Source organism: Bubalus bubalis, chromosome 17 (genome assembly GCF_019923935.1).
Source record: "Bubalus bubalis isolate 160015118507 breed Murrah chromosome 17, NDDB_SH_1, whole genome shotgun sequence".
Lineage (NCBI taxonomy): Eukaryota > Metazoa > Chordata > Mammalia > Artiodactyla > Bovidae > Bubalus > Bubalus bubalis.
The window spans coordinates 11,374,825-11,401,097 of NC_059173.1; the positions used below are offsets into that span (position 1 = coordinate 11,374,825).

Consider the following 26,273-nt stretch of genomic DNA (forward strand, 5'->3'; position numbering starts at 1 on the left):
ACTTGGTCCAAAGGGCAGTGGGCAACCACCAAAGAGTTTAGAACAGGGACGGGGGAGAATCAGACTCAATTTTTGCTTCCCTGCTGCTGACACTTCCCTGCTTTAGAGAAGAGCCAGGAGACCCTAACCCAGAAGGAGGTTCCAGCCAGTGGCGAGGACAAGAGCAAGGCCATGTCAGAAACTTACTAGTCAGAAAGATGAGGTGACTCCACGGCACGTGCCTGGAGACGAAGTTCCCACCTGTAAGAAGAGGGGCAGCAGTTGAAGAGGTGGGCGAGGGGCTTCCCTGGTCCAGTGGTTAAAGAATCTGCCTGCCAGTGCAGGGGACATGGGTTTGATCCCTGGTTGGGAGAGATCCCATATGCAGGGCAGCAACTAAGCCCATGCTCGAAGAGCCCGGGAGCCACAACCACCGAGCCCACGTGCCGCAACCACGGAGCCCACGTGCCTAAAGCCCGTGCTCCACAGCATGAGAAGCCACTGCAGTGAGAAGCCTGTGCACCGCAACGGAGACAAGCCCCTACTCTCCACAACTAGAGAAAACCCACACCCAGCAACAAAGACCCAGCACAGTTGCAAATAAATAAATATATATCTTTAAAAAAAACAGGTGGGCCAGGTGTGCCCACAGGACAGGCCAGTCCCCTTGCCGGGCTCACCTTTCAGCATGAAGGTCTCCACGAGGATCCAGACCCCGTTGACCGCTACCACCAAATCTGCAACAGACAGGCTCATGAGAGAGCGAGCACAGGTGGGTGCGGAAATCCACAGGTCACAGCTGCAGCCCCTGGTTAGTTTATAGGCAACTCTGAGAGAATGCAGGGTGGCTCCCTACACCCAGATAACAGGTGCCTTCCTGCCGAGTGCTTTTACCATGAGCTACATCGACCGGTGGTTTCACTTAGAAAACAGCTACAGATTTCTAAAGACACGCTCTGTGTCACTGTAGGGATACCGTTAAGATGTTCCAGTAGAAACTACTACAACACTGTAAAGCAACTGGACTATTTTAATTGATAAAAATTTTAAAAACTGTTTCCATAAAACCTGCAGCTTATTCCAAGCTGATGTATAAGATGGACCACATACAAAGGGTTTGAGTACTGACATCTGTTTCTCCCTAGAGACATCTGCTCTTTCAATGACTCCAGGAACCAATTAGCAAACTTGGACATGCACTTGGCCGTTCGTCTAGCAATCCCGCTTCTGGGATCCACCCCAATGAGACACTGGCAAAAACAGAATGACATATGCCGAAAGCTGTTTACTGAAAAGCTATTTGTGGTTGCAAAGAAACGGGAAACAGCCTAAATGATGGACAGGAGGCTGGATGAGTAAACTATGAGTACATCCATGAAGTGGTATACTGTCAACCATAAATCTTAATTATGTTGAACTGGTTCATAGGGCTTTTCAGGTCCACTATATCCTTCTACTTTTCTATCTATATCACTAAATTTTTGAAGAGTTTGATATTGAAACTCCAACTAAAAATCTTAATGTATCTACTTAATTGTAATATATAATTAATATATAATTGTAATATATAATGGAACCATATGTAACTTTGTTCTGTATTTTCCAAGTCTCCTGTAAATGTGTTATCACACTTTCACAATTTAAAAAAATAAAACAAGTTAAAAAAAAAATTCATGAAATGTATAATATCCATAGAAAAGAAAGGAAAAACTATCATCAGCAATTAAACACTTAAATATTTTAAAAAATGAAGAACATCTCTATGTATTAATATGGTGTGGTCTTTAGGACATATTGTTAACTGAAAAAAAGCAAAGCTGAAAAAAGTACATAAACTGTGCTAGTTTATTTAAGACAGGAAAATGTGCATATATGCACCTACTTACAGTTTTTAAAAATGGAAGGATCAAGTATAATACAAGTTACCCACTGGGGGAGGTGATAGGATTAAATGAGACTTCCTTGAATATATTTTGTCTGGTAGATCTGACTTGTAATCATATATATATGTATTTACATAATTATAAAGCAAAATTAAATGTAAAAAGCAATCTCTAAAATAATGTTTAAATGCTCCATCACTTCATTTTATTTTGGCCGTGCCACACAGCGTGTGGGCTCCCAGTTCCCCCAACCATGGATCAAACCCCCGCCCCCTGCAGTGGGAGCACAGTCTTAACTCCTGGGCCACCAGCGAAGTCCCCTAAACATTGTTTTAAAAAAAGAAATAAACGGCACTGATGAACCTGTCTGCGGGAAGGAATGGAGATGCACATGTAGAGAATGGACTTGTGCACACAGTGGGGGAGGCAGACGGTGGGACCGTGGAGAGAAAACAACAGCACAGACACATTATCGTGTAAAGTGGACCCTGGTGAGAAGCTGCTGTTAACACAGAGAGCCCAGGCTGGTGCTCTATGGTGACCTAAAGGGGTGGTGTGGGAGGAGAGGGAAGTTCAAGTGGGAGGGGATATATGTATAATTATGGCTGATTCGTGTTATTGTAAGGCAGAAACCAACACAACATTGGAAACATTAAAAAACAAAATTTTTTTGAAATAAATCTAAACACGCATCTAGATGGTGACATACCCACATGGAGAAAAACTATTCCGGGTGACCTTAAGACATAGTCATCTAAATGTTTATCCCTGCAGTGGTGTTTCTAACAATTTTAATGGTTAGGGTTGTGTTGGTATTGTTCTTTGGAGACTCCATGTGGACTGTGTCGAGTCCACATAGTGGACTATGTGTGGAGACACGGTGTGGACTGTGAGATACAGCAAGTGAGTGGTTGTGTCAGTATTGCTGGGAACTAGGATTTTTAGCCTGGGAATTTAGATATGAAAGGATGATGGAGTTAGGTAAAAATCCTATAGTCCAAAATTATATCAAGAAAAATTCACAAGCTAGTTTATCTTTATAAAAAAAAAAGAAAAAAACAAAATCCTACCTCTGTCCATGAAAAGTCCTGGAAACAATAACCAACTCCAAGCAACACATACTGTTAGCATCTCTGACTGTGATCTCTAAACACCATTTCCCATTAAATGGAACCAGACCTCCTTAGACAGGGTGAATCCCACCAAACCTCTGGATGAGTAGAACAGTCTGCATCTGTGCAGTCCCATTGGTCATCATTAACCAGATGTGGTTACTGAGTGCTCAAACTTCGGCTACTGTGATGGGAACTGAATTTGTAATTTTAGTTGGCTTAAGTTCAAATAGCCATGTGTGGCTAATGGCTGCCATGTTGGACAACACAGCTCTAGCTCTAACTACCAAACTACAGGACATAAGCAACAGAGGAACATGCGAAAACAAGGCTGAAGGACAAACAATCCTGCTTCTTCAACTAAATACTGCAAGAGGGAAAAAAATGGATGGGGGAGAAACCTACAGATTAAAACAGGTCAAAGTGACGTGTCAACCAACCACAATCTGTGGTTCTGGAATTTGATTCCCAAAACCCCAGGTCTGGAGAAGGGGTGATGAGCTGGATGAGGGGATTAGATGGACAGGCAAGACTGGCCAGGAGATGATCACTGTTGAAGCTGGGGGATGGGTACGTGGATGCTCATTACAGCCCCTCCACCATCACACGTGCTTGGAGTTTTCTATGATGAAAAGCCAATGGCATGACTTATCCCTCGCCCCTCCACCTTCTGGAGCAGTAAGACTCAGGAGGACAGAGACCTAGAGCTGCGGCATTCACACTTACACATGAAATACTGGAAGGCCTTGGACTGCACAAGGATATTAATTCCTGTTTGAAGAGAAGAAATGGTAACAGTGAAATTCTCACGTATAAGTACATAATCACCAACCACATATGTCATGCATGTAAGCAAATGGGGTGTTTATGTCCAGGGGATGAAAAAGGAAGGGCCGGCTCTCAGAGGAACACCCATTCTTATGCCCCTGGACAACACTGCCATTGGCAACAACTGCTCTGGGAAGAACCTGGGCAACCTGGAGCTGTGACAGAGCAGAACAAGGTTTTGCTGGCTGCTCCTGAAACTTCAAGTTTGCTCCTGGCCTAGACCTGGCACTGTTTACTCATCCACTTGAATAACGTATCTTCCCAATGGAATGGAAAACTCGCTAAAGAACACGGAATATTAACAGCTGTGCTCAAAGTTCTATCCTATCTTGGGAGAAATCCCAAAATAGGATATACCATTTTAACTGTTTTTTTTTTTTTTTGGCCACACTGAGCAGCATGGGGAATGTCCCCAACCAGGGACAGAACCTGAGCCCCCTGCATTGGAAGCACGGCATCTTAACCACTCGACCGCCAGGGGAGTCTGGCCATTTTAACTCTTGTTCAAAACAGCTGAACTGTAACCCCTATGAGCTAAGCATATCCTGTGTGGAACTTCAAAACTGGCATGAAATTCAGAGAAAACTACTAGGTAAATGATATGGTGGACTCATGTTAAAAATTTTAATTTTATATGATACAAGCATCACTATGAGATCAGATACACTAACTATATATCCTGATACAAGAGGAAGGTAAAAACTCTATTGTAAAAGGCATGTTTCACAACAGAATGTACAATGTAATCCCCTCTACTGTTTTTAAAAGGCATAGAAAATAACCCGTAACAAAAGAAAACACATCAGAAAATTAATACTGATTATCTCTGTGTGGGAGACGTTCCTTTTCTTCTAATTATCTAACTTTGTATACATTTCCTTCAACGAATAATAGTTCAGTATTGATTGAACTATTCAATAATAGTCAAAAAAATAATCCACAATTCTTTTTTGTTTGGTTTTTACGTTACTGATTTCCCTCCCTAGTCCAATAGTAATTCTCTGCTGGGGTCATCACACTCTCTTGTACACACACAGACAGTTCATATGCATGTGCGCGTGTACATACACACACACACCCCCACTCTGGTCATGTTCTTTAAATGCTCATCAGTGGCCTCTGGAAACCTCCATTCGTCCCCAGCAGTCAGGACGCCACGTTCAGGTCAGCCTTACCTTTGAAGATGAGGAATGCTGTCCTGGGAAGCTCATCAAACCAGTGTTCTCTATTTCTCTTTGCCTGACCGAGGAACAGGGCCGTGGGGGAGAGAGTTAGGCCCAGGGACTGGATCCCAGCCCTGGGGGCCAGGGTGCCGCTTTCCTTTCCTGCTCTCTGACTAACTCGCGAAACCATGAAAACACTCAGGGATCTAGAGAACAACCAAGCCAGCCGAGGCCTGCCGGCCTTTTCAGTGTGCTGTGCACTGGCATTATTTTATATGATCCTGAAACTAACGCAGCAGGGTAGGGCTCTCATGGCCCCACTTCCCAGGCGAGACAAGCCTCGGAAAGGTTCCATAACCTGCCGGACGCCACACAGCAACTAATAGGGTCTGAGACTCAGGGCTCTTAACTAGGACGGCATATTGCAGGGGGATGGGCAGATTTGGCCGGGGGCCACCTGTTCTCTCTACAATGCACGGCGCCCAGCCGAGAGCTGGACCGGCCTCATCCCCCTCCCATGGAACCGTCGGCCTGGTCCCTCCCCGGAGAGCACCCACCTTCCACTTTAAGGCGGCAACTTCATAAATATCATGAAAGTCCTTCAGGCTGTCATAAGCAACAAGAAAGGGCAAAAGAAAAAAAATCAGGGCATGTTCCCACAGAGCTTCAGTGGTTCTCACACCCACCTGCCTATGGTCACCTTCGAGAGGTGGAGGGGGTGACGTCTGAGAGTCCCAGCCCGTTGGGGCCCAGGGGACGGGTACCTGCTGGCTTTTCATCTCCTCCTTCCCCCAGACTATTGATACTTCATCCACTCAGTCTACACTGACAACCACTGGCTTGCGTTCCCCAGAGAGCCAGCCCCCGAATGACTACCACTGTCAGACAAGGATGGAGCACCCTTTGGCAGAGGACTAACTAGAACAACGGGGGCTGAGCGGTCAGCCCAGACCGAGCTCTCTCACCCTCATCTCTACAGCAGGCCTGCTGCTTCTCAAATCGAAAAGAAAAGGGTTTTGGTCATCAGCAGTCAGAAGACCACGACTGACCATGGACAGCTCGGGGCCCGTTCTGAGGCTGTGCCAGGGCTGTGTGTTTGTGCGTGTTGTTCAGGTTGCTCTGTGGATCTGTTCACATGCAACTACCCAGCTTGCTCATGGCTCGAGGGTGAGCAGCTGGGCCAGTCCATTCTACTAGCCAATACATTCCTTTCTTGTTGTGAATTTAAATTGGACGTGGGTTGGACTCTGTCATTTGTAAAAAGAATCCTGAGCAATAGGGTCTATGTGCATAAAAAGCTCTGCAAAGAAAACCAAGTGTCTAAGAGCCTCTTTGCCCGCCCAGGCACCCCAGAGCCTCTTGTCAATGCCTCCTTCGGCTATACTGCACCCACTTGGGATCCCTCTCACCTGAGCAGTGGCGTGTTGCTCTGATTCAGGGCCTTGAAGGTGAGATAGCGCTCCCCCGCACTCATCCGGGGCTTGTAGAAACGCATCAGGCCTTCGAACTGCCTGTAGGAGATGCCGGCAGGCCTCTGGGGAGAGAGGGAAGATGGCCACGTGGAACACGGGTAAACGCAGAGTCCAGCTGCCCCTTCCCCTGGGGGGAGCCATGCCCGATGTCCTGCATCATGTGGGATCCCAGGGCACCCTGTTCTCTCTCTGTTCTCCCAAGGGCAGGACCCCTGGTTTCTGAAGCTGCTGTCCCTTCTACGCTTAGGAGATATTGGGAGGTGGGGTGGAGGTAGGGGGGAGGAAGGGCAGGAGAACAAGGACCAACCCCCCTCCCTGGCTCAGGCCCTGGAACCCCCCTACCCGCTGGCTGACGAGCAGGCGGTAGGCGTGCTGGATGGCGGTTCGCTTGTGTAGCAGCAAAGACTTGAACTTGCGTTTCTCGATGTCATTGAAGGTGTCAAATACCACGGCCAGGAGCTGAGAGGGAAGAGCAGAGACCTGGTACCCATGCCGACTGGGCCTCAGAGAGCTAGGGAACAGTTCCCCAGCCTCCAGAGGGCGCTCCTCCAGCCACCCTAGGAAGGCGGGTTGAGAAGAGCCTCTCCCCTGGCCAGGTGTAGGAAGTTCATCTCCAAGTCTTAGGAGAAGGTCATTCATTGCCGCTTGTAAATTTCCCCTCTACAGATTCGTGAAAACACTATTACATTTTCCCCCCGTTTTTCTTCTCTGCCTGTAGCTCATCCCTGCCTGGGCAGTTTTATAAGGGGAGAGAAGCTGTGAGGGGAACACGCTGGGGCCTTTGCCCCATTTAGCTCTGTGTGACGGCCGGGGAGGCTGTGTGCCCATCCTGTGCCCTCCCAACCTCAGAGCAGGGAGGGACATCGCTGTCCCTTCCTCCCCTGTCCCCATGTTCCTTCTCCTGCTGAGTCTGTGTGGCCCTAGAAATGAGGAGCGAGAGGTGGCCTGCACCCAAGGGCACAAGGTTCTGGAAGTGCCCAGTTCCAAAGTCAGCATGTAGACAACACAGCCTGCATTATCAGAGGGCAATGGGAGGGCAGGAGCAGAATTTGAAAGAAGCCTTTTTGAGAACACTTTCTTTCAAAAATATTTTGAAATATATTTCCCTTTCCATCCCTTCAAACTGGCCCCCTACATTTCCCTTTAGATCAAGGGAGTCAGCAAACTTTTTCTGTAAAGGGCCAGAGAGCAAATATGTGAGGCTCTGCAGGCAAGATGGTCTCTGTAGAATTCACTCAACCCTGTGGGTGTAGCATGAAAGCAGTCATAGGCTATATGCAAATGAATGGGCATGGCCATGTGCCAATAAAACTTTATTGACAAAAACAGGTGGTAGGCCAGGTTTGGGCCCCCAGTGGCTGACTCATACCCTGTATTTTCACAGTTCAAAATACCTGTTAAAGCAAATAATTACACATAACGCTATTTTTAGGATTCTAAACTAACAATGGTACAAAAGAATTCTAAGGTGTACAAACAGATATCCAACATACTTATTTTGGGTCTTGAGAAATTAAAAAAAGAAAATATTTTCCTGCTTAAGACATCACATTTTAAGGCAGGGATGGGAGCCTGGTGGGTTGCCGTCTATGGGGTCGCAAGGAGTCAGACACGACTGATGTGACTTAGCAGCAAAAGCACAAGTCTACCCCCAGAGAAAGTATTTTCCATTTCTATACCTGGCCTGACTGTGGTGACTGGTTTGGGGATGCTCATCAGAAGTATAAAAATAAATGCAAGACTTGGTAAGTCCTCTTCCTTATAATTCTGGTCTCAGCACCAGCCTGATGGCCTGGTCTGGGAGAAGGTGATCTGCTGATGGCAGGAACACTCCTGGTGGCCAGTCGAGCCTCCAAAAACACCTCCAAAGTTCCCAGTGTGCATGGGGACTACACATTGTCCTTAAAGGAACGTGTTCTGTATTGGGTTTCCCAGGGGTTCATAATAAACAGGGTAGAAATACACAGGACATTCCTGGCATGTGCGTGCAGTGGGATGGGGTGGTTAAGAGCAGGGCTCTGGAATCAGACCAGCTCACCTGGCCACCCGAGCTGTGCAGGCAAAGCTGACTCACCCTATCGGTCTGATCCTCAGTTTCCTCAACTATAAATTGAGAATCATAGTAAGACATCTAGGGTTTGAGTGTTAAATTATTTAACCCCTATCCATAAAGCACTTGGCATAGTACCTGACTAAGGCTTCATAAGTGTCAGCTTTTCCAGTTATTATATGTTTGCCGTGAGAAGGAAAAGGTTCCAGGGTAGTTTTGGTTTAAACTCTAGCTCTGGGACTTCCTTGGTGGTCCAGTGGTTAAGACTCTGTGCTCCTAACACGGGGCGCCCGGGTTCAATCCCTTGGTCAGGAAACTAGATCCCGCATGCCACAACTAAAGATCCCACACGCCGAAATGAAGACCCACCCAGTGCAGTCAAATAAATGAAAAAGTGAGTGAACGAATGACAAGCTCTAGCATTGTCAGCAGCAGCAGCACTAACCCAGAGAGGCTAGTTACTGCTGGTAACCGGCTGAACTCAAGTCCTGACAGGGCATTCCTAGTCACACCACACCTGACTAGGGTCTACGACTTCCTTCCCCTATGTTCCACCCTCGGAGGTGGATGGCCACCCCTACCTTTATCCCCACAATGCCCAGCACGGCAATGGCTGGGGCTGGTCCACAGAACAGAAGCCAAGGCCACTCACCAGGTTCATGATAAAATACAGCTCAATGGAGAGGTACACGATGAAGAAGACGCAGGACCAGGGGTTCCGGGAGTAGGAGGGCATCATCACATCTGGGAAGCTGTATTTGCAGAGCATTACCCGCAAGGCCCATGTCTGCCAGTCTCTGCTTTCTCTAAGGACATCCGTCTTTCTGCCTGCCGCCCCCCACCCCGCCCCTCCCCTACTCTCAGCTCACCAGGCCACTCCCATCCCTCATGGTGGCCCTGAGCACCTGTCTGAGCCAAGATGTGGAATACCCTTGGCTGAAAAGGAGACAACCCTGGGCACTACCAGAGGGCAGGCAGAAGCCAAAGCAGAGCCCAAACTTACTTGGCGGTGGTCAGAAGGACAAACAGACTGATGATGCTGTTCTCCAGGGTGCTGAAGTACTGTGGGGACAGGAGGGCCAGAGGAGACATGGGTGCCAGCCGAGGGCACACACCACCGGAACAGGGTGTGTGCAGTGGGTCATCTCCAGAGCCCTGCCCTCCCCCACCCCTTCCTCCTCCTCCCTCGGGATCCCTTAAGGATGGCAGAGGAACAAGCAAACTCGGAGTCCAAGGCCTCCTCCTTCCTGAGCTCAATGCTTCTGGCAGAAGCAGACACCTGGCCTTGGGACTTGTCTCCCAGAGAAGCACATGTTCTGCACAATGAGCTGGGCTCTCCTCCACCACTCCTCTGCCAAAATGTTTCAGTGTTCCAGATTTGATCCTGGAAACATCCCTCTCAACAATAGGACAGGGGATGCCCTTGGCGCTCGAAGAAGGAACTGAACGTTCAGGTGCCATAAGCGATGAGAAACCAAGCAGGGCATCCCTTCCTAACACGGCTGGCAGCGGGGAGGTCAGTCCAGCCGCCCGGCCTGAAGTGAAAAGGCCCCACATACAGCAAGGCACAGACAAACGCGTTGATTACTTACGGGGTCTGAAGGATTAGGGGAGAACAAGTAGAAACCTAGAAGAAGGTGGTGGGAAACATAGGTTAGAGCGGAAGTCCCAAACCCAGATGTCAATATGAATAAATGTAAATGAGAGCAATGGGCAGAGGGAAAGCATAGGGTGTGGTGGGGACCGAGGCAGAGCACAATGCATGCTCTGACTGAAGGCACCAGGTACCTGCTGCCATTCAGGAACGTGATTCAAGCACCACTGAAGGGATTATTAAAAAAGGCTAGTTGGGGACCTTTCTGGTGGTCCAGCGGTTAGGACCCTGTGCTTCCACTGCAGGGGGCTGGGGATCCCCGGTCAGGGAACTAAGATCCTATGTGCTGTACCGTGCAGCCAAAAAACACAAAGGCTGGATGTGCAAAGCAGTGACTCTAGTTAATGATACCATTATTGTGTGTTTCAAAGTTGCTGGGAGAGTAGATCTTAAAGTTCTCATCAGAAGGGGAAAAAAAAACTATATGTATGTATAAAGATGATGTTGTTAACCAGATCATTCTGCAGTATGTTCATAATAAATCATTATGCTGTACACCTATAACTAATACAGTGTTATGTCGATTACATGTCAATTTTTTTTAAAAAATAGAAGTTTAAAAAAAAATAAGATTTTAAGGCTGGAAATCTGTATTTTCATGTTAAAAAATCTAGTTTTTAAAAATGCTGGCTCAAAGGACTTCCCTAGTGGTCCAGAGGCTAAGACTCAGCTCCCAATGCAGGGGACCAGGTTGGATCCCTGGTCAGGGAACTAGATCACAAATGCTGCAACTAAGACTTGGAGCAGCCAAATAAACAAACATTTTAAAATAAATATTAAATAAAAATAAAAATTAATTTTTTTTAAGACTTCACCTGCCAGTGGACGGGGGGCAGGTTCAATCCCATCAGGCAGCTAAGATCCCACATATCTCGTGCCCCAAAAACCAAAAAAATGTAAACAGAAGCAATGTTGTAACAAATTCAATAAAGACTTTAAAAAATGGTCCACATCAAAAAAAAAAAAAAAACTTAATAAAATAAAATAAAACATAAAATGCTGGCTCAACACTTTCAGACCAAACAAAACTCATCCATAGGCTGGGTCTGGAACCCAGACTGCTGGTTTGCAATCTTTGGTTTTGAGAATATGACAGCCAAGTAACAACTTCAAAGGGACCCCACTGTTCTGCAGCTGAGGGTCCAAGGTGGGGGCACCATTAATTTCCTCCCTCTTGCAATGGGCTATTCCCCTGAGTCCTTGAAATCCTGAAACTCTGCCCCTAAGGAAAGTCAGCCCCTCGGAACACCAAGGAAATTCTATCCAGAGTGGGGTGGGGTAGGTGGGAGTTAATGGCTTGGGGAACAGAGTGTCACGAGAGTCTGGGGGTTTCAGCACTGGCAGGGGCCTTAGAGTCACGGCCCTCTGGTTCCACTGTCTCTGCCATCCGAGCACCAGGGAAGGGACCTTGGGCTTCCCTGCCGTGTTCTGAGACCACCACTGTCTAAAGCCCGTGTCTGAATGTGGGAGTCATCAATACTTGATCTCATCTGAAGAGGCAAGGCCTCCTCGGTGTTAGAAAGGGCGTGACCTTGCTTTAACACCTAGTGAAGCTGAACTATGTCGACCCTAAGGTCCCAGGCATATGCTGTAGAGAAACTCCCCTGTGTGCGCGCTGGGAAAGGCAGGAGAATGTTCGCAGCAATGTGATCTGCAATAGAGGAAAATGCCCACCAACGGAGGAAGTGATAAATAAACGTGGGTACGTTCACGTATTGGATCACGACAGCGTGAATAAAGGCCAGGGGCACCCCTGGGAGCAAAAGGGAACTGAGATCAAGAAAGGTTACAAAGGTGGCTTCTATTTTTTTCTTCCCCCCAAATTTCCTAAGCGGGAGTCCACAAGTGTTTCTATTGTTCTGAAAACCTTCCAGAATTTCTAAAACCATCAAAGTGCCTTTTTTCTCAACGATGAGTTTGCTTTTAGAGAGTGCCTGCGTACTGGGGCTCAGGAAAAAACTCACCGAGGATGGCGAAAATGATCATGAAGAAGAGGAGAAGCAGGAGGATGTCCATGAAGGGCGGCAGGGACTGAAACATCTGACGCAGGTTGCTGGGGGGAGACAGGGCCAGGAGGGTGAGGGCCAGCGGGCGGCGGGCTGGGGCCCAGGGGCATGGTCTGGGACTGCTCAGTGCAGGATGCCCTGTTGAGATGGGGGCCTGGTGCTCCCAACCCCTGGAACACTAAATCCCACCGCACCCTGGCTTGTGACGGCATGCTCAGTGATCTCCTAGGACTTCCACTCAGGCGGTGATGGGGAAAGAACCAGGGCAGGCGTGGCGCTTGCTGAGCCCAAGCAGGCAAGTGCCTGCAAGGGACGGAGCAGGCAGGCCAAAGCCGGGTGCATGGCCTCGGGTGCCGAGGTCAGTCTGCACGGGATGCAGGAAGACATTTCAGGGCCACTCAGTCTGAGGACATGTGTCTCCGGTTTCGCAGACGGGGAACCAAGAGTGACCCCGTGGGCTTCCCCAGTGGCTCAGACGGTGAAGTGTCTGCCTGCAATGAGGGGGACCTGGGTTTGATCCTTGGGTCCGGAAGATCCCCTGGAGAAGGAAACGGCAACCCACTCTAGGACTCTTGCCTGGAAAATTCCATGGATGGAGGAGCCTAGTAGACCATAGTCCATGGGATCTCAAAGACTCGGACATGACTGAGCAACTTCACCAAGAGTGAATGGCTAGTCCGCTCTCATTCACAGGACCCCAGCCAAGAGGTTTTCTAGATGGAGTCTCAAAACTCAGTCGGGGGCTTCCCTGGTGGCTCAGTGGTGAAGAATCCACCTGCCAATGCAGGGGACATGGGTTCGATCCCTGGTCTGGGAAGATCCTATATGCCTCAGAGCAACTAAGCCCATGCACCACAACTACTGAGCCTGTGCTCTAGAGCTGGACAGCCACAACTACCGAAGCCTGAGCGCCTAGAGCCCATGCTCTGCAACAAGAGAAGCCATGGCAATGAGAAGCCCTCGCACTGCAACTAGAGAAAAGCCCGTGCAGCAATGAAGACCCAGCACTGACAAAAAATAAACAAACACTATCATTTAAAAAAAAAAAAAAAAACACCTCAGCTTGAACTTAGGTTAATGGCCTGTTTTGAGTTCAGTCCCCCAGTCCCAGGGAAGGTGTCAGGACTGCCTGCTGAGTCGCGCAGACTTCACTGAGCTCCTGCTGCAGGCTGTGTTTGGGCAGATACTGTGCCGGGAGCCCCAGAGAAGCACAGGTAATGATGGGAGAGCGCCCTGCAGTGGGAGGCCCACCCTCCTCTCTGTGAGGGTCGAATGGCAGAGGGAAGTGATCAGGACCGTGACCTAGCCAAGTGCAGGAGGGACCTAATCACTAAGTGACTCACTGGCTCCTGCGCCACCACGGACCCAGGGGGCAGGTTGGGCCGTGAGAGCACCTGAGTGAGCAGCTCCTCCCCAGGCCTTACCGCCGGACGCCGCCGCAGTACCGACAGTCCACCAGGAAGATGCAGCGCAGCGCCCGGGTCACCCGCATGTGTGACGTCTGCCGCACCAGCACCACGATGGCCTCCACGAACTGCACCGCCAGCACGGAGGTCTGCGGGAGGCCGCGCACGGCGCACTGTCAGCCCCTGCGCCCCAGGCCCAGAGGGCCGGCTAGATACTGGCCCCCGCCAGTCCTCCCCATCCCGGAGGGGAGTCCAGAGAAGCCCTTCCCTCGCCCTCTCTCACCTCCCCCAACATCAGGCAGGCCCCAGGGAGAAGTCCACCGCTGCTGGCCCAGGAGAACAAGCTTCAGGGTGATTGATGCTCCCAGCAGCTCATTAGAGGGTACCCGCTGAACAAAACCACCACTCCGCAGGCCGCAGCCACCCACCCCCTGGTTCTAGCTACCCCCTGAGGGCCCCTGGGGTCTTCGGCACGTCCTAATCTCCAATTCCTTGGGCACATCCTCCCCGTCAAGTGCGTGCGCTTCTGACACTGCTAAATACCACTCTGACATATCCCAACCTCTGTCTCTCTCTGCTACAGAGAAAGTGGACAATATGGCACTGACTGGCACGGGTGTGGAGGCCACACCAGGCTGCTTTGGAATCCCAGCTCTCCGGGATCCAGATCCCATTCTCTTGCATCTGGCTGGATGTAAACTAGGAATAGTAACACATTTCCCACAAAGGTCACCATGCTGGTGCTTGGCCTGAACTAAATACCGGATCATGTTAGCTACTGTTAGCACCGCCGACACCCAGAGCAAAGCTGGAAGCATGGTGAGGTCCGGGACCCAGAGTCACGCTTCACAGCGCATGGGGGATTTGCAATTGAATTGACGATACAGGCTTGAAGTTGACAAGGAAATGCTGGAAAGAGATGGACACATCACCTTGACCATGGTCCTTCTGTGCCGGATGAAGGTGTGAAGGCCCAGCCACCGCAACTTCATGCAGAGTTCAAACACGACCACCACCAGGGCGAACAGCTCCAGGGTTGCGTGGACCTGCAGCCACAGGGCGTGAAGAAGACGCAGCGTCATCAGCCACTCCCCAGTAGAAGTGAGTGCACCTGCTGGCTTTTCTTTGGAGACAGCGGGCGGGACTGCTGATCAGGTATGCTGTTCACCTGGAGCCAAAGCATGGCCACGGGTCCTAAGTGAGGCAGTCCGAGGGCGGCCCCTGCCCCTCCTTGGAAGTTAAAAGGGAACGGAATCCCAGGGAGACTGGGGGTGGTACATTCCCTCGGGCGGGGACCCCAGGCAAGACTGGTGAGCCAGCTACTCCCAGGGCCTCCTCGTTTGAAATCCGTGGGGTGTCTCCCCTTCCAGAATGTTCCCTTTCAGGCTTGAGTTACTCTGCCCGCCTTCCCACCCCCGACACCCCCAGAGAGCCGTGGCTCGCGGCCACCAGGACACTCACGTAAATGCCCAGCCGGAGCGCGGGGACGGCGGGAGCCTCGCACAGGGAGAGCAGCAGCAGGAGCAAGGCCGCGGACAGCTCCATCAGGTAGAAGAGGTGGTTGTGTGCGAAGAGGTAGGCCGCCAGAGCTTTGGCGTTCTTGGGGTGGGTGAAGAACTTGTCGTTATTCTCGCCTTCCTGAAAGAGCGAGTCGCGTGAGCCCGCGCAAAGCAGTGCGCCTGGGATGCAGAAGCGGCCTGGGATGTGGTACTTGTGGTGGGCGGGGGAAAGGGGCGGGCCCTTGGCAGGTGGGTGGAGCTTCAGGCCAGAGAGGACGGAAAATTAAGTATTCTCTTCACAGCTTAGCACACCCCTCATGTCTCGCCCTTGCCACTGATGCGGCTTCAAAGACTTGCTTCTTTCCAAAACTAGTCGGAGGACTCAAAGGATAAAACGCGCAAGAGATCAAAGGGAAGCGGGAGCATCTTGTCCCTTCTGAGACCGAAGTCTCACTCTCAGGTGTGGGACGTTAAGTGCTCGGGGTCTGGGGTAAACTAGTCATGACTGTGTCCTGGCTCCGCCCCCTTCTCCCTGGGCAACATGGAAACTGTTCTTTCACCTTTACAACCATCCATGGGTTAACGATCGACCGTACTTACTCCCAGGGCTCTTAGGACAGCGTCTGGCACACGGAAAGCTCCCTGAAGAGGTGACCTGTTATTATTTACTTTAAGCTAGTAACATTGAGGGGAAAGCTTGAGGGTCCCTTTATCAGAATCCTGGTTTATTCAGTTTTCCCCATCCCATTTATCTTTTTAAAGAGTTTTTGGATGTGGGACCATTTTTAAAGTTTTTGTTGAATTTGTTACAATATTGCTTCTGTTTTATGTGTTGTTGTTTTTTTTTTGTTTTTTTTTTTGCTTTTTGACCATGAGGCATATGGGATCTTGGCTCCCCAGCTAGGGATGGAATCTGCACCCCCTGCATTGGAAGGCAAAGTCTTCTCAACTACTGAACCAACAGGGAAGTCCCCTTACTTCTTAATTGACTATTTCCACCTTATTTCCTAAGCCCTTGATGCTTTCATCCCAACAGTAAGGAGACAGCGGCTGACCCCCACTGAGTGCCCTCCACTGAGCCCTGACATTCCTTTCAGTCCAGACAATTTGCCTTCCAGGCAAGTGCTTCTATTTCTTCTCATTTGACAGCAGTGACAGGGAACTTCCGTAGCACCCAAGCCCATAGAGCCAGGCAGCCTGGTTCCAGCAGCCCTGTTCTGTCTGTTCTTGGCCTCCTGCTGATGATGCAGAAAACAAATGATGGAGCCTGGGGAATGGTCCACTTGAGAATACAAGCCGATGACCCTCCCTGTTAGGATCGGTCTTCTGGGGGAGGTAGGGGATCTTCACTGCCTCCCTGAGGTTGGTGGGCACAGGTCTACGTAAAAGAGGTCCCACTTCATCAACTTCATCCTCAGTACCCCATCCAGCAGCGTACACATAGACAGCATTTACTTTTCACGCATTGCCTTGCTTCAGTGCTTCTCAACTGGGGGCAGTGTTGAGCACCTGCCCTGCCCTGACCCCACCCCAGGGCTGGAGACACATGTAGCTGTCACACCTGGGGGTGTTGCTGGCATCCAGAGGGGCAGTTCCAGGGATGCTGTTAAAATGCACAGGGCAGCCCCTCACAACAAAGAATTATCCCGTCCTAAACACCAATGATGCTGAGTCAGGAGAACCTATCTCGTTCACTCTCAGCACACTCAGAACAGAGGCTCTTGCCCTTGGCTCCGATCTCTAGAGGAGAAAAGGGTCAGAGCCCCAGAAGGGACACCCAGAGCCTTTCCAAAAGCATTCTGGGTGTTCTTGAATGCAGGCAGACCTTCAACTATTCCAATATTTGGCTCTTCTGGGATGAGGCCACATGCAACCATCCTCATAAACCCTTGTTCTGGCAAAAGTGAAACTAACACATGCGTGCCCGGTGATTCCTGCAGAAGTTACAAAGCCAGGTTAACAGGAAGAAGTGTCTCTGGGCCAGGTGGCACATGGTGCCATGGAAGGAGCCCTGGCCAGTGGGCTCCTGTGCCAGCTGGAGGTGGCTTCAGCTCGCCAAGCTTGTTACAGAGAACTGGGAGAGCAAGAGATATAGTCAAGACCTCAGTTGGCACAGTGTCTGGTGCACACAGTGGGCGTTTAATAGATGTTTGGTAAGATGAAGCATTTCTGCAAGAGATCATTCTCCAGGCACCTGTCAGGCCGAGGACTGTCCAGTAGCTGGGAGTTGGCTGGGAGCTCTGACCTTGGCTGTGGTTTGCAGCGGAACTTCAAGCGAGTCACTTCCCTGAAGCCCGATACATCACTATCCTCATGATCAAAAAAAAAATAAAAGGCAAACCACAGACTCGACAGGGCAGGGAACAAACATCCTGGAGTCACACGGTGGGTGAGCTGGGCAAGCCTCGCTCCCCATCCTGTGATCTGTGCCGGCTGTGGTTTTCACCACCACCGCCCTGGCCACAGGGGTCACACATGGTTGCCTGGGGAGCTTCTGGCTTGGACTTCTAGAAAATGCAATTCTCGGGTAATTTCTTCCAACAGGTAGCCAGGGATGAAGGTCTGGCAAGAGGAAACCACTGACATGGAGCTCCCAAATCTGACCTCAGGGACTTGGAATTGCCTCAGGGCAGATGGACGGAGAAGGCAATGGCAACCCATTCCAGTACTCTTGCCTGGAAAAATCCCATGGACGGAGGAGCCTGGTAGGCTGCAGTCCACGGGGTCACTAAGAGTCAGACACGACTGAGCGACTTCACTTTCACTTTTCCCTTTCATGCATTGGAGAAGGAAATGGCAACCCACTCCAGTGTTCTTGCCTGGAGAATCCCAGGGATGGGGGAGCCTAGTGGGCTGCCGTCTATGGGGTCGCACAGAGTCGGACACGACTGAAGCGACTGAGCAGCAGCAGCAGGGCAGATGGAAGATGAGGCCTTCCCCAGCAAGGACCGAGTGAAATAGGATCTGAGTCCCTATCGTGACCCAGATGCTAAGGCTTCCCAGGTGGTGCAGTGGTAAAGAATCCACCTGCCGATGTTGAAGACGCAAAAAACCTGGGTTCGATCCCTGGGTTGGGAAGGTCCTCTGGAGGAGGAAATGGCAACCCACTCCAGTATTCTTGCCTGAAAAATCCCAAGGACAGAGGAGCCTAGGGGGCTACAGTCCATGGGGTCGCAAAGAGTCAGACATGACTGAGCACGCATGCACTAAGGAGAACACTGGCCTTATTTCCTAGAGGCTGATCATGAACTAGGAAATTTTATGATTAGGAAAAATAAGAAGCCAGGCCGGCTGTACGTGACTTCCAGGCCTTTAATCTCTGCTCCCTGGGGCAGAAGTCCACAAAGAAAACTAGGAGGGTCTTGGAGGCAACAGGAGCTCCGGGCACACGGCTCCTGTGGGTGAGTGAGTTAATAGGTAAATTTAGGAAGAGAGGAAACCACAGGCACCAAATTTGCTGGTGGCACAAAAATTGCTGCAAAGCAGCAAGGGGCCAGTCAGCCAAGCACACGAACAACCTGGCTCGGGGGCTGTGCTGCAGCCCGTCCGCAAGCGCGGAAACGGCTATCGGACGCCCGCTAACACCGTCCTCCAAGCCATGCTGCAGCCCATCCGCAAGCGCGGAAACGGCTATCGGACTCCCGCTAACACCGTCCTCCAAGCCAGTAACCACTGTCCACGGGGACCCCAGTTCTGCTTTTAGTTTTAATTTTACAAGAGGATGCATCTTTTTGTAAAAAAGAAAAAAAATTCAAGTAATACACAAAATTATAAGGTAGTAAAAATTTCATCAGCCAAAAATAATCACCTTTAATATTCTGACAAATAAGTTTCCAGATGTGAATGGGTATCTGTGCATACATAGACACACATTATATAAAATTATATATAACTTATATATTAAAAGTCACCATATGATACTTTCTGTCCTGTAACCTCTTTTTCCCTAAAGACATGGCCCATTTTTGAGTGACCGCATGGGGTCAGGAACAGAAATGTGGCCACCACGTAGAGAAGAAAGAACATCATTCGGAGGCTGGATGGACACGGTTTAAATACAAGCTTGGCAGTTTACTAGCTGGCTGGCTTTGGACTCACTAGCCCCCGGGAGTCTCAGGTGTATGAACTGGGAGATGATCAAACTGCTGGTAAGATTGTTAGAAAGATCAGCAAGTACATACTTAACTTAGTCTTTTTTTGGTATATAGATCCATTTGTATTATTTTTTAGATTCCACTTAGAAGTTATATAATATTTCTCTTTCTCTAGCTGACTTACTTCACTTAGTAATATTCTCTAGGTCTATCCACACTATGGCACATGGCAACATTTCATTCTTTATTATGGCTGAGTAATATTCCACTGCTCATATATGTGTGTATGTATTATATACCACATCTTCTTAAATCAATTGTCTGTTGAGGGGCACTTGGTTCTTGGGTTGTCTCCATGCCTTGGCTATTGTAAATAGTGCTACTATAAACACTGAGGTGCACATACCTTTTTGAATTAGAGGGGTTTTTTCCCTCCAAATATATATCCTGGAGTGGGATTGCTGGATCATATAGTAGCTCTATTTTTAGTTTTTTAAGACACTTACATACTGTTTTCCTTAATGTCTGTACCAATTTACATTCCCACCAACAGTGTAGGTGAGTTCCCTTTCCTCCACATCTTCTCTAGCATTTATTATTTGATGATAGCCATTTTTATTACTAATGTTCTCACCTCCTTAAGGAAAGAGGCAATTACCAAGCAGTGATTCTAATTCTGTATTCTGATCCATCCTGGCCTCTTATCTAGCACCTGTTCAACCTTAGAGAGGGTGACAGTGTATAGAGTGATCCTGCAACGTCAACAGGCATGCCCAAGCTTGCTAAAATCTCCCGAAAACATTTCTACTTAACCTGAATCATTTCTGCCTTAACCTGAATCAAAACCCATTCCTTGAGAAGTACAGCCATAAAACGTGAGAAACACACAGACACCTGAACAGCTATCAAATAAGTATCTGAATTTCATTAAATTTTCTTTGAAAATAGAAAAGCAAATACTTAAAAGGCAGAGCTGCTTCAAAGAAAAAAAAGATTAGGGGAAAGTGATCATTCAAATGAACTTAAGAAAAATCCCATTTCCTCACCCAAATCCGTATTCAATGCTGAAATTTCAGCAGAAGCTGAAATCTTATAATGACAAAGATGACAAGATTAAGGTGAAAATGCCATAGACAGTGAGATTAGCAGTTAACAGGCAATATTCCCTTTGGAGAGTATTCAATACTGTATACCAAAGGCCCTAAAAAATGTCGATTCCTTCAACCCACTGATTCTACTTCTTGGAGTGTTTCCTAATAAAATAATCCTCGATATTAAAGAGAAAAAGAGAGAAATAGCTGAAGACATAGATTGTCCTCATATTATAATTTATAACAGGGAAATGCATAATATACAGTAAGGGAAATATAAAAAGAGAAAATATCCAACCTATCAGGATAGTTAAATAAATTAAGATACACTTACCAGACAGAATTATAAAGATTTTAAAATTTGTTTAAAAACAAAAACCAAGCATGGAATAGCAAATATGAAAGCAGCAGCAGGAGAAACAGGAAGAATAAACATCTCAAGACCCTGCACACTGAGTCAGCTGGACTCAGCAGATAGAAGAGTTCCCTCCCGAGAACCAGCCTCTCCAGAAGAGGGAGCAGGGCAGGGGGCGGCCAAATGGACAGACTAGGGGAACCTGGGGGCAGGCAGGGCCACACACTGGGGGTCCTGGGAACAAGCCCACGGGCACAGCCAGCTTGGCTCTCCCGGCGTCATCTTATGAAACGAGAAGCTCACACATGGAGCACCAAAGCCAGAACTGGATTTCTGGGCATGCATCCAACAGAGCCTGGCTCCCCGTCTCCACCAACATGTGGCAAGAAGGGCCAGATGCTGCCCGGGAGATACTCACCTGGAGGTAGATTGCTGCCTCTTGATAATTCATCTCCCAGTCATGTCCAGTGGGGCTGGAGGGGGAGTTCTCACCCTCTAAGCTCAGACTGGGGGCCTGGGAGTCGTGGACGGTATATTTGCCTCCATCTGCAAGAGGAGATTCATTTACAACCCAGGTTTGAGAGAATAAAAAGACACCATTCACCAGAGAGAAGGCTGGCAGTCATTCACCTGCTCTCACTCATATCCTATTATATAAGTCAACACCCCCCTGTATATACTTGGGCTTCCTGGTGGCTCAGGCAGTAAAAAATCCACCTGCAATGCAAGAGACCTGGGGTCGATCCCTGGGTTGTGAAGATCCCCTGGAGGAGGGCATGGCAACCCACTCCAGTATTCTTGCCTGGAGAATCCCCATGGTCAGAGGAGCCTGGCAGGCTACAGTCCATGGGGTCACAAACAGTCCGACACGACGGAGTGACTAAGCACACATAAGTCTACACGTGATCCCGTGTATTAGGTTGGCTGAAAAGGCCGTTCGGGTAACATATTTTGGCAAAAACCAAATGACCTTTTTGGCCAACCCAATACTAACGACAGCAAGAATAGTATGTCTAGCAAAGATGTTCTTCCGACATGGATGGACCTGGAGGGTATTACGCTGAGTGAAATAAATCAGAAAGACAAATACTGTTATGAGATCACTTATGTGTGGAATCTTAAAACTAAAACAAACTAGTGAATACAACAACAAAAACAGACTCATAGGTACAGAGAACAAACTAGTGGTTTCTATGGGGAGAGGGAAGGTGGAGGGGCAAGATGGGGGAGGAGATTAAGAGGTACAAATGACTATGGATAAAATAAATAAACTACAAGGATATATTGTGCAGCAAAGGAGTATTTTATAAATTAAAAGGAGCATAACCTTTAAAAATTGTGAATCACTATATTATACACCTGAAACATACAATGTTGTGTATCAACCATACCTCAATTAAATTTTTCTTTCTCCTGTTAAGAAAGCAAGTATAAAAAAAGCACACACCCAATGCTATCATTTGTGTAAATAAGGGAAAAAACAAGAAAGCACAGAGATATCTACTTAACGGAAGAAATAGGAAGAATAAATTAGAACTTGATGAAACTGATTACCCACAATGGATGGAGAGAACGGGGTGGAAGTCGCTCAGAGGGAGTGATCTTTTTGATGACTTTTGACTTGTAGAAGCATGTTAATATACTGCCTTGTCAGAAAAATAAAAATAACTGGATTTGTTCCCTGGTGCAGGGTCATCCGTGGCTCTTCCCTGCTAAGACCCATGCCCTTTCCTTCTGGTAACTCAGTCCTGTCTGTCTGAATGTCCGCTCCCTACTTTTTGTCCTTATTCTTCGGCTCTGGCCAACTCCACCCCTGGCAGCTGATCCAGTGCAATGAGATCCCCTCAACACCCGCCCCAGCCTGCCCCTGTCTTACCCCAGACAGGTATTGGTTCAGCCAATGGTGCTGACCGAAGTCTAGCCAATGAACCTAGAACTTCTCCAGGACCAGTTTAGAAAGGTGTGTGTGTGTGTGTGTGTGGAGGGATTGGGGAGCTCTTTCCCTATTGCTGCTGGAGGCTGCCTCTGCCACCAAGTGGGGAAGACCTGCCTGAGTTACACCCCTGGGATTGAGCTGTGCCTGAAATTTACCTCAGAGCATTTCCAAAATCTGAGCCCACAAAGATCCTTTTATACCTAAGCCTCTTTGAGTTGGGCTTGTCACAGCACTCAAGTATGTGTACCGATACATGCCATGGCACCGAGAAACAAGTCTTAGCTTTTTTTTTTTTTTTACTGTTTATTTATTTGGCTGCAATGGGTCTCAGTTGTGGCACTTGGGATTTTTAGCTGTGCCATGCGGGATCTAGTTCCCCAAGCAGGGATGGAACCTGGGCCCCCTGCATTGGGAGCTAGGAGTCTTAGCCACTGGACCACCAGGGAAGTCCCATGGATGGACATTTAGGCCATTGCCAATGCTTGGCTATTTCAAATGAACATTCATGTACAGGATTTGTAGGTGTAGGTGGATGTAGGTGTTCCTTTCTTGGGGGTAAATACCAAGGGGTGAAATATCTAGATCACCCATTTAACTTTTTACAAAACTACCAAACTGTTTTCCAAAGTGGTTGTACCGTTCTACACTCCCACTCGCAGTAAATGAGAGTTCTAGGTCTTCCACTTCCCCACCACCAACTGATATGCTCACTGCTTTAGGTCTTGAAGGTGAAGGTGAAGTCACTCAGTCGTATCCGACTCTTTGTGACCCCGTGGACTGTAGCCTATCGGGCTTCTCCGTCCATGGGATTCTCCAGGCAAGAATACTGGAGTGGGTTACCATTTCCTTCTCCAGGGGATCTTCCCTACCCAGGGATCGAACCCAGGTCTCCCGCATTGGAGGCAGATGCTTTAACCTCTGAGCCACCAGGGAAGTAACTGCTTTAAGTCTTAACTATCCTAAAATATTGTGATGTTACTGCATTGTTTTAATTCCAATGCTTTTAATTTGGATTTCCTCAGAGACTAATAAGGTTGAGCATCTTTCCATATGCTTAGTTGCCATTTGTACAACTTAATTGAAGTGTCTCCAACTCTTACCTATTACATTATTTTTTTAAAATTTTGAGTCACATATATGCATATATATATATATAATGCAGTCTATAAATATACAAATGTTTGTCTCTGATTATAATATCTCTTCCACTTTTGATTATTTCCTTGGATTAGTGATTATTATAGCTTTATCCATTCTTTTAATCTCTTTGTGTCTTTTTATTTAAACTTTGTTTCCTATAGGCAGCATATAGTTTGGTCTTGCTTCTTTCCTCCAGTTTGAAAAACTCTGCCTTTTAATTGGAGTATTTAGATTATTTACATTTAATGTAATTACTAATATGGTTAGGCTTAAATATATCATCTTGCAATTTACAGCATGTTTATACCACCTGTTCTTTGTTCTCTTGCCTTTCTCCTCCAAGACACTTCAATTAAGTACCTTCCTGAGGTCATGCAGTCAGTGAGAAGCAGGGCTTGGATACCAAATTAGGCTGGTTAGCTCCTAATTGGTAGGTTGCATGCCTCTCAAGGGGCTTCCCAGGTGGCGCTAGCAGTAAAAAACCCGCCTGCCAATGCAGGAGATGTAAGAGATGCGCATTCGATCCCTGGGTTGGGAAGATCCCCTGGAGGAGGGCACAGCAACCCACTCCAGTGTTCTTGCCTGGAGAAACCCTGTGGTCAGAGGAGCCTGGCAGGCTACAGTCCACAGGGTCACCAAGAGTCAGACATGACTGAAGTGCCTTTGCACGCATGCAAGCATGCCTCTCAAGAATTGGAAGCCCAGAAAGGAGGACAAGCCATGGCTGAAAGGATTAAAAATATGGCAGCTATTCCATCACATCTGACTGCAGCCAGCCCTTCTCATTCTGGTCTTGCTCTCCCAATGCCAGGATCTCCTAACTCTGATCCCTGTGCCCATTTCTGAAAGAACTGAGCCCCAGGTGAAACCAGCGGAAGGTCAAAACCACCTTCTTCCACCCGCTTGCATGGATCAGGGAAGCGTGAGCCCAAACGTGACTCCTGAGCAGGAGAAACACAGGCAGGCAGCTGGCTGGCGCTGGGATCTCGGGTGCCTGTGCTGAATCCTCCATGCCCTCCACACGGCAGGAGCTGGCACCCGGGACACAGCAGTCCTAGGTAAAGAGCGGTGCTGGTGCGGTGTGGGTGGCGATGGCTGGCACAGATGGCAGGGGACATTAGTGCCACTTTCCCAGCCTGAGCTAGACAGAAACATCTGCGTGAGCCCCTGCCTCAGAGATCCCCCAGTGTGAGCCTTCCCAGCTCTTCCTCTCATGTGTGTGTTGGGGGGGGCAGTGGTTATCAAAGCAAATTGAGCTACCCGTGGGCCAGCCCTGCCACAACCGGTGCAGACCCCAGCCGCCTGGATCCTGCTGACTACCAGAAGCCTTCTACCAAGGCTGCCGTGGTGCAAGGAGAGGGTGACAAGGGTCTTTCTTAGCACACGTGTCTCACCCCCACCCTAACGAACCTCAGCCCTACAAATCTATGTAGCCCAGACCTCATCAATTCGGCTTCTGCTGAAATAACAAACACACTTCCAGGGCATATTCTGTGTGCCAGGCTACTCTCAGCATGATATATGTATCACTGTAAATTTCATCCTCATAATAACATCATTACTGTGTCCATTTTACAGGTGAGATACAGGAAGCCCAGAGAGACCTGTGAACTCAGCCAGGCTTCACACATTTAGAAGGTCAGCAGGGTCTATGCTGAGAATCCCCATGTTTAACCAAAGTGCAGGGACTGCAAAGAGACCAAACCAGTCCATCCTAAAGGAAATCAACCCTGAGTGTTCACTGGAAGGACAGATGCTGAAGCTGAAGCCGACTCGCTGGAAAAGACCCTGATGCTGGGAAAGATTGAAGGCAGGGGGAGAAGGGGGCAGCAAAGGATGAAATGGTTGAAGAGACAGCATCACAGACTCACTGGACGTGAATCTGAGCAAACTCCAGGACACAGTAGAGGACAGGGAAGCCTGCAATGCTATAGTCCACCGGGTCGCAAAGAGTCGGATACGGCTTAGCGACTGAACAAATGGACTATGGGGTTTCCCTCCATGGACTCTGGAGGACTTTCTGCTGTCCATCATAGAAGGATGAGTGTCAGGTCCAGGGTCTTAGAAAGGATGACGCTTAGGCCTGCAATGGGTTGGAGAGACCATTTAATTGAATGCCCATCTCTTAGAGATGGAGGTCACGGCAGAGAGCGTACCTGTGTACCAGGGCTGATCCATCAGAGAGCCAGCTCTAGCACCCGGGCCTCCTGGCTGCCTGTCTAGAGGTCTCCCCACCACAGACTCTGGTCACTCAGCCCTCACTAGAGTAATGTGGATGGTGGTCTGCCACAGGGCGACCACTGCCGTGTGCAGCCCTGAGTGAGACAAACCAAAGAGAAAAGTGACTGGGCCTCCACAGATCATCATTCCCATGGGCCAGAGCTCTTGGGATGTGCCAGTGAGGGCCATGAGTGATCGGCGGACAGGCGGAAGGTCTTGGCAAGCTGGGGAATATTTTTCTTGACCTACAAGTGCTGAACAGAATGACTGTACCTTGGCTTCCCACGTGGTGCTAGTAAAGAACCCACCTGCCAATGCAGGAAATGCAAGACATGCAGGTTCAATCTCTGGGTCAGGAAGATCCCCTGGAGGAGGAAAGGGCAAC

At 48.7% G+C, this 26,273-nt stretch overlaps 1 protein-coding gene and 1 non-coding gene across 7 annotated transcripts in view; both read right to left on the reverse strand.

Annotated features, from left to right (window-relative positions):
- Window positions 1-26,273, reverse strand: part of TPCN1 (two pore segment channel 1) — a 59,064-nt gene that overhangs the window by 9,602 nt on the left and 23,189 nt on the right. For 5 of the 6 annotated variants that reach the window (XM_044930108.2, XM_044930107.2, XM_006053003.4 and 2 more), the window contains 15 exons: window positions 21,011-21,138; window positions 15,015-15,191; window positions 14,486-14,599; window positions 13,572-13,702; window positions 12,106-12,194; window positions 10,080-10,114; window positions 9,491-9,549; window positions 9,140-9,239; window positions 6,780-6,896; window positions 6,375-6,499; window positions 5,523-5,571; window positions 4,978-5,041; window positions 3,701-3,745; window positions 660-716; window positions 187-240 (listed from right to left, as the gene is read on the reverse strand). In XM_044930108.2, coding sequence (XP_044786043.1) covers window positions 187-240; window positions 660-716; window positions 3,701-3,745; window positions 4,978-5,041; window positions 5,523-5,571; window positions 6,375-6,499; window positions 6,780-6,896; window positions 9,140-9,239; window positions 9,491-9,549; window positions 10,080-10,114; window positions 12,106-12,194; window positions 13,572-13,702; window positions 14,486-14,599; window positions 15,015-15,191; window positions 21,011-21,138 — 1,344 coding nt within the window. Of the gene's footprint in view, window positions 1-186; window positions 241-659; window positions 717-3,700; window positions 3,746-4,977; window positions 5,042-5,522; window positions 5,572-6,374; window positions 6,500-6,779; window positions 6,897-9,139; window positions 9,240-9,490; window positions 9,550-10,079; window positions 10,115-12,105; window positions 12,195-13,571; window positions 13,703-14,485; window positions 14,722-15,014; window positions 15,886-21,010; window positions 21,139-26,273 lie in introns of those variants that run through there. The other variant, XM_044930111.2, reaches the window with a different exon arrangement.
- Window positions 23,390-23,461, reverse strand: TRNAW-CCA. The gene has a single exon. It is a non-coding gene; the product is annotated as a tRNA-Trp (tRNA).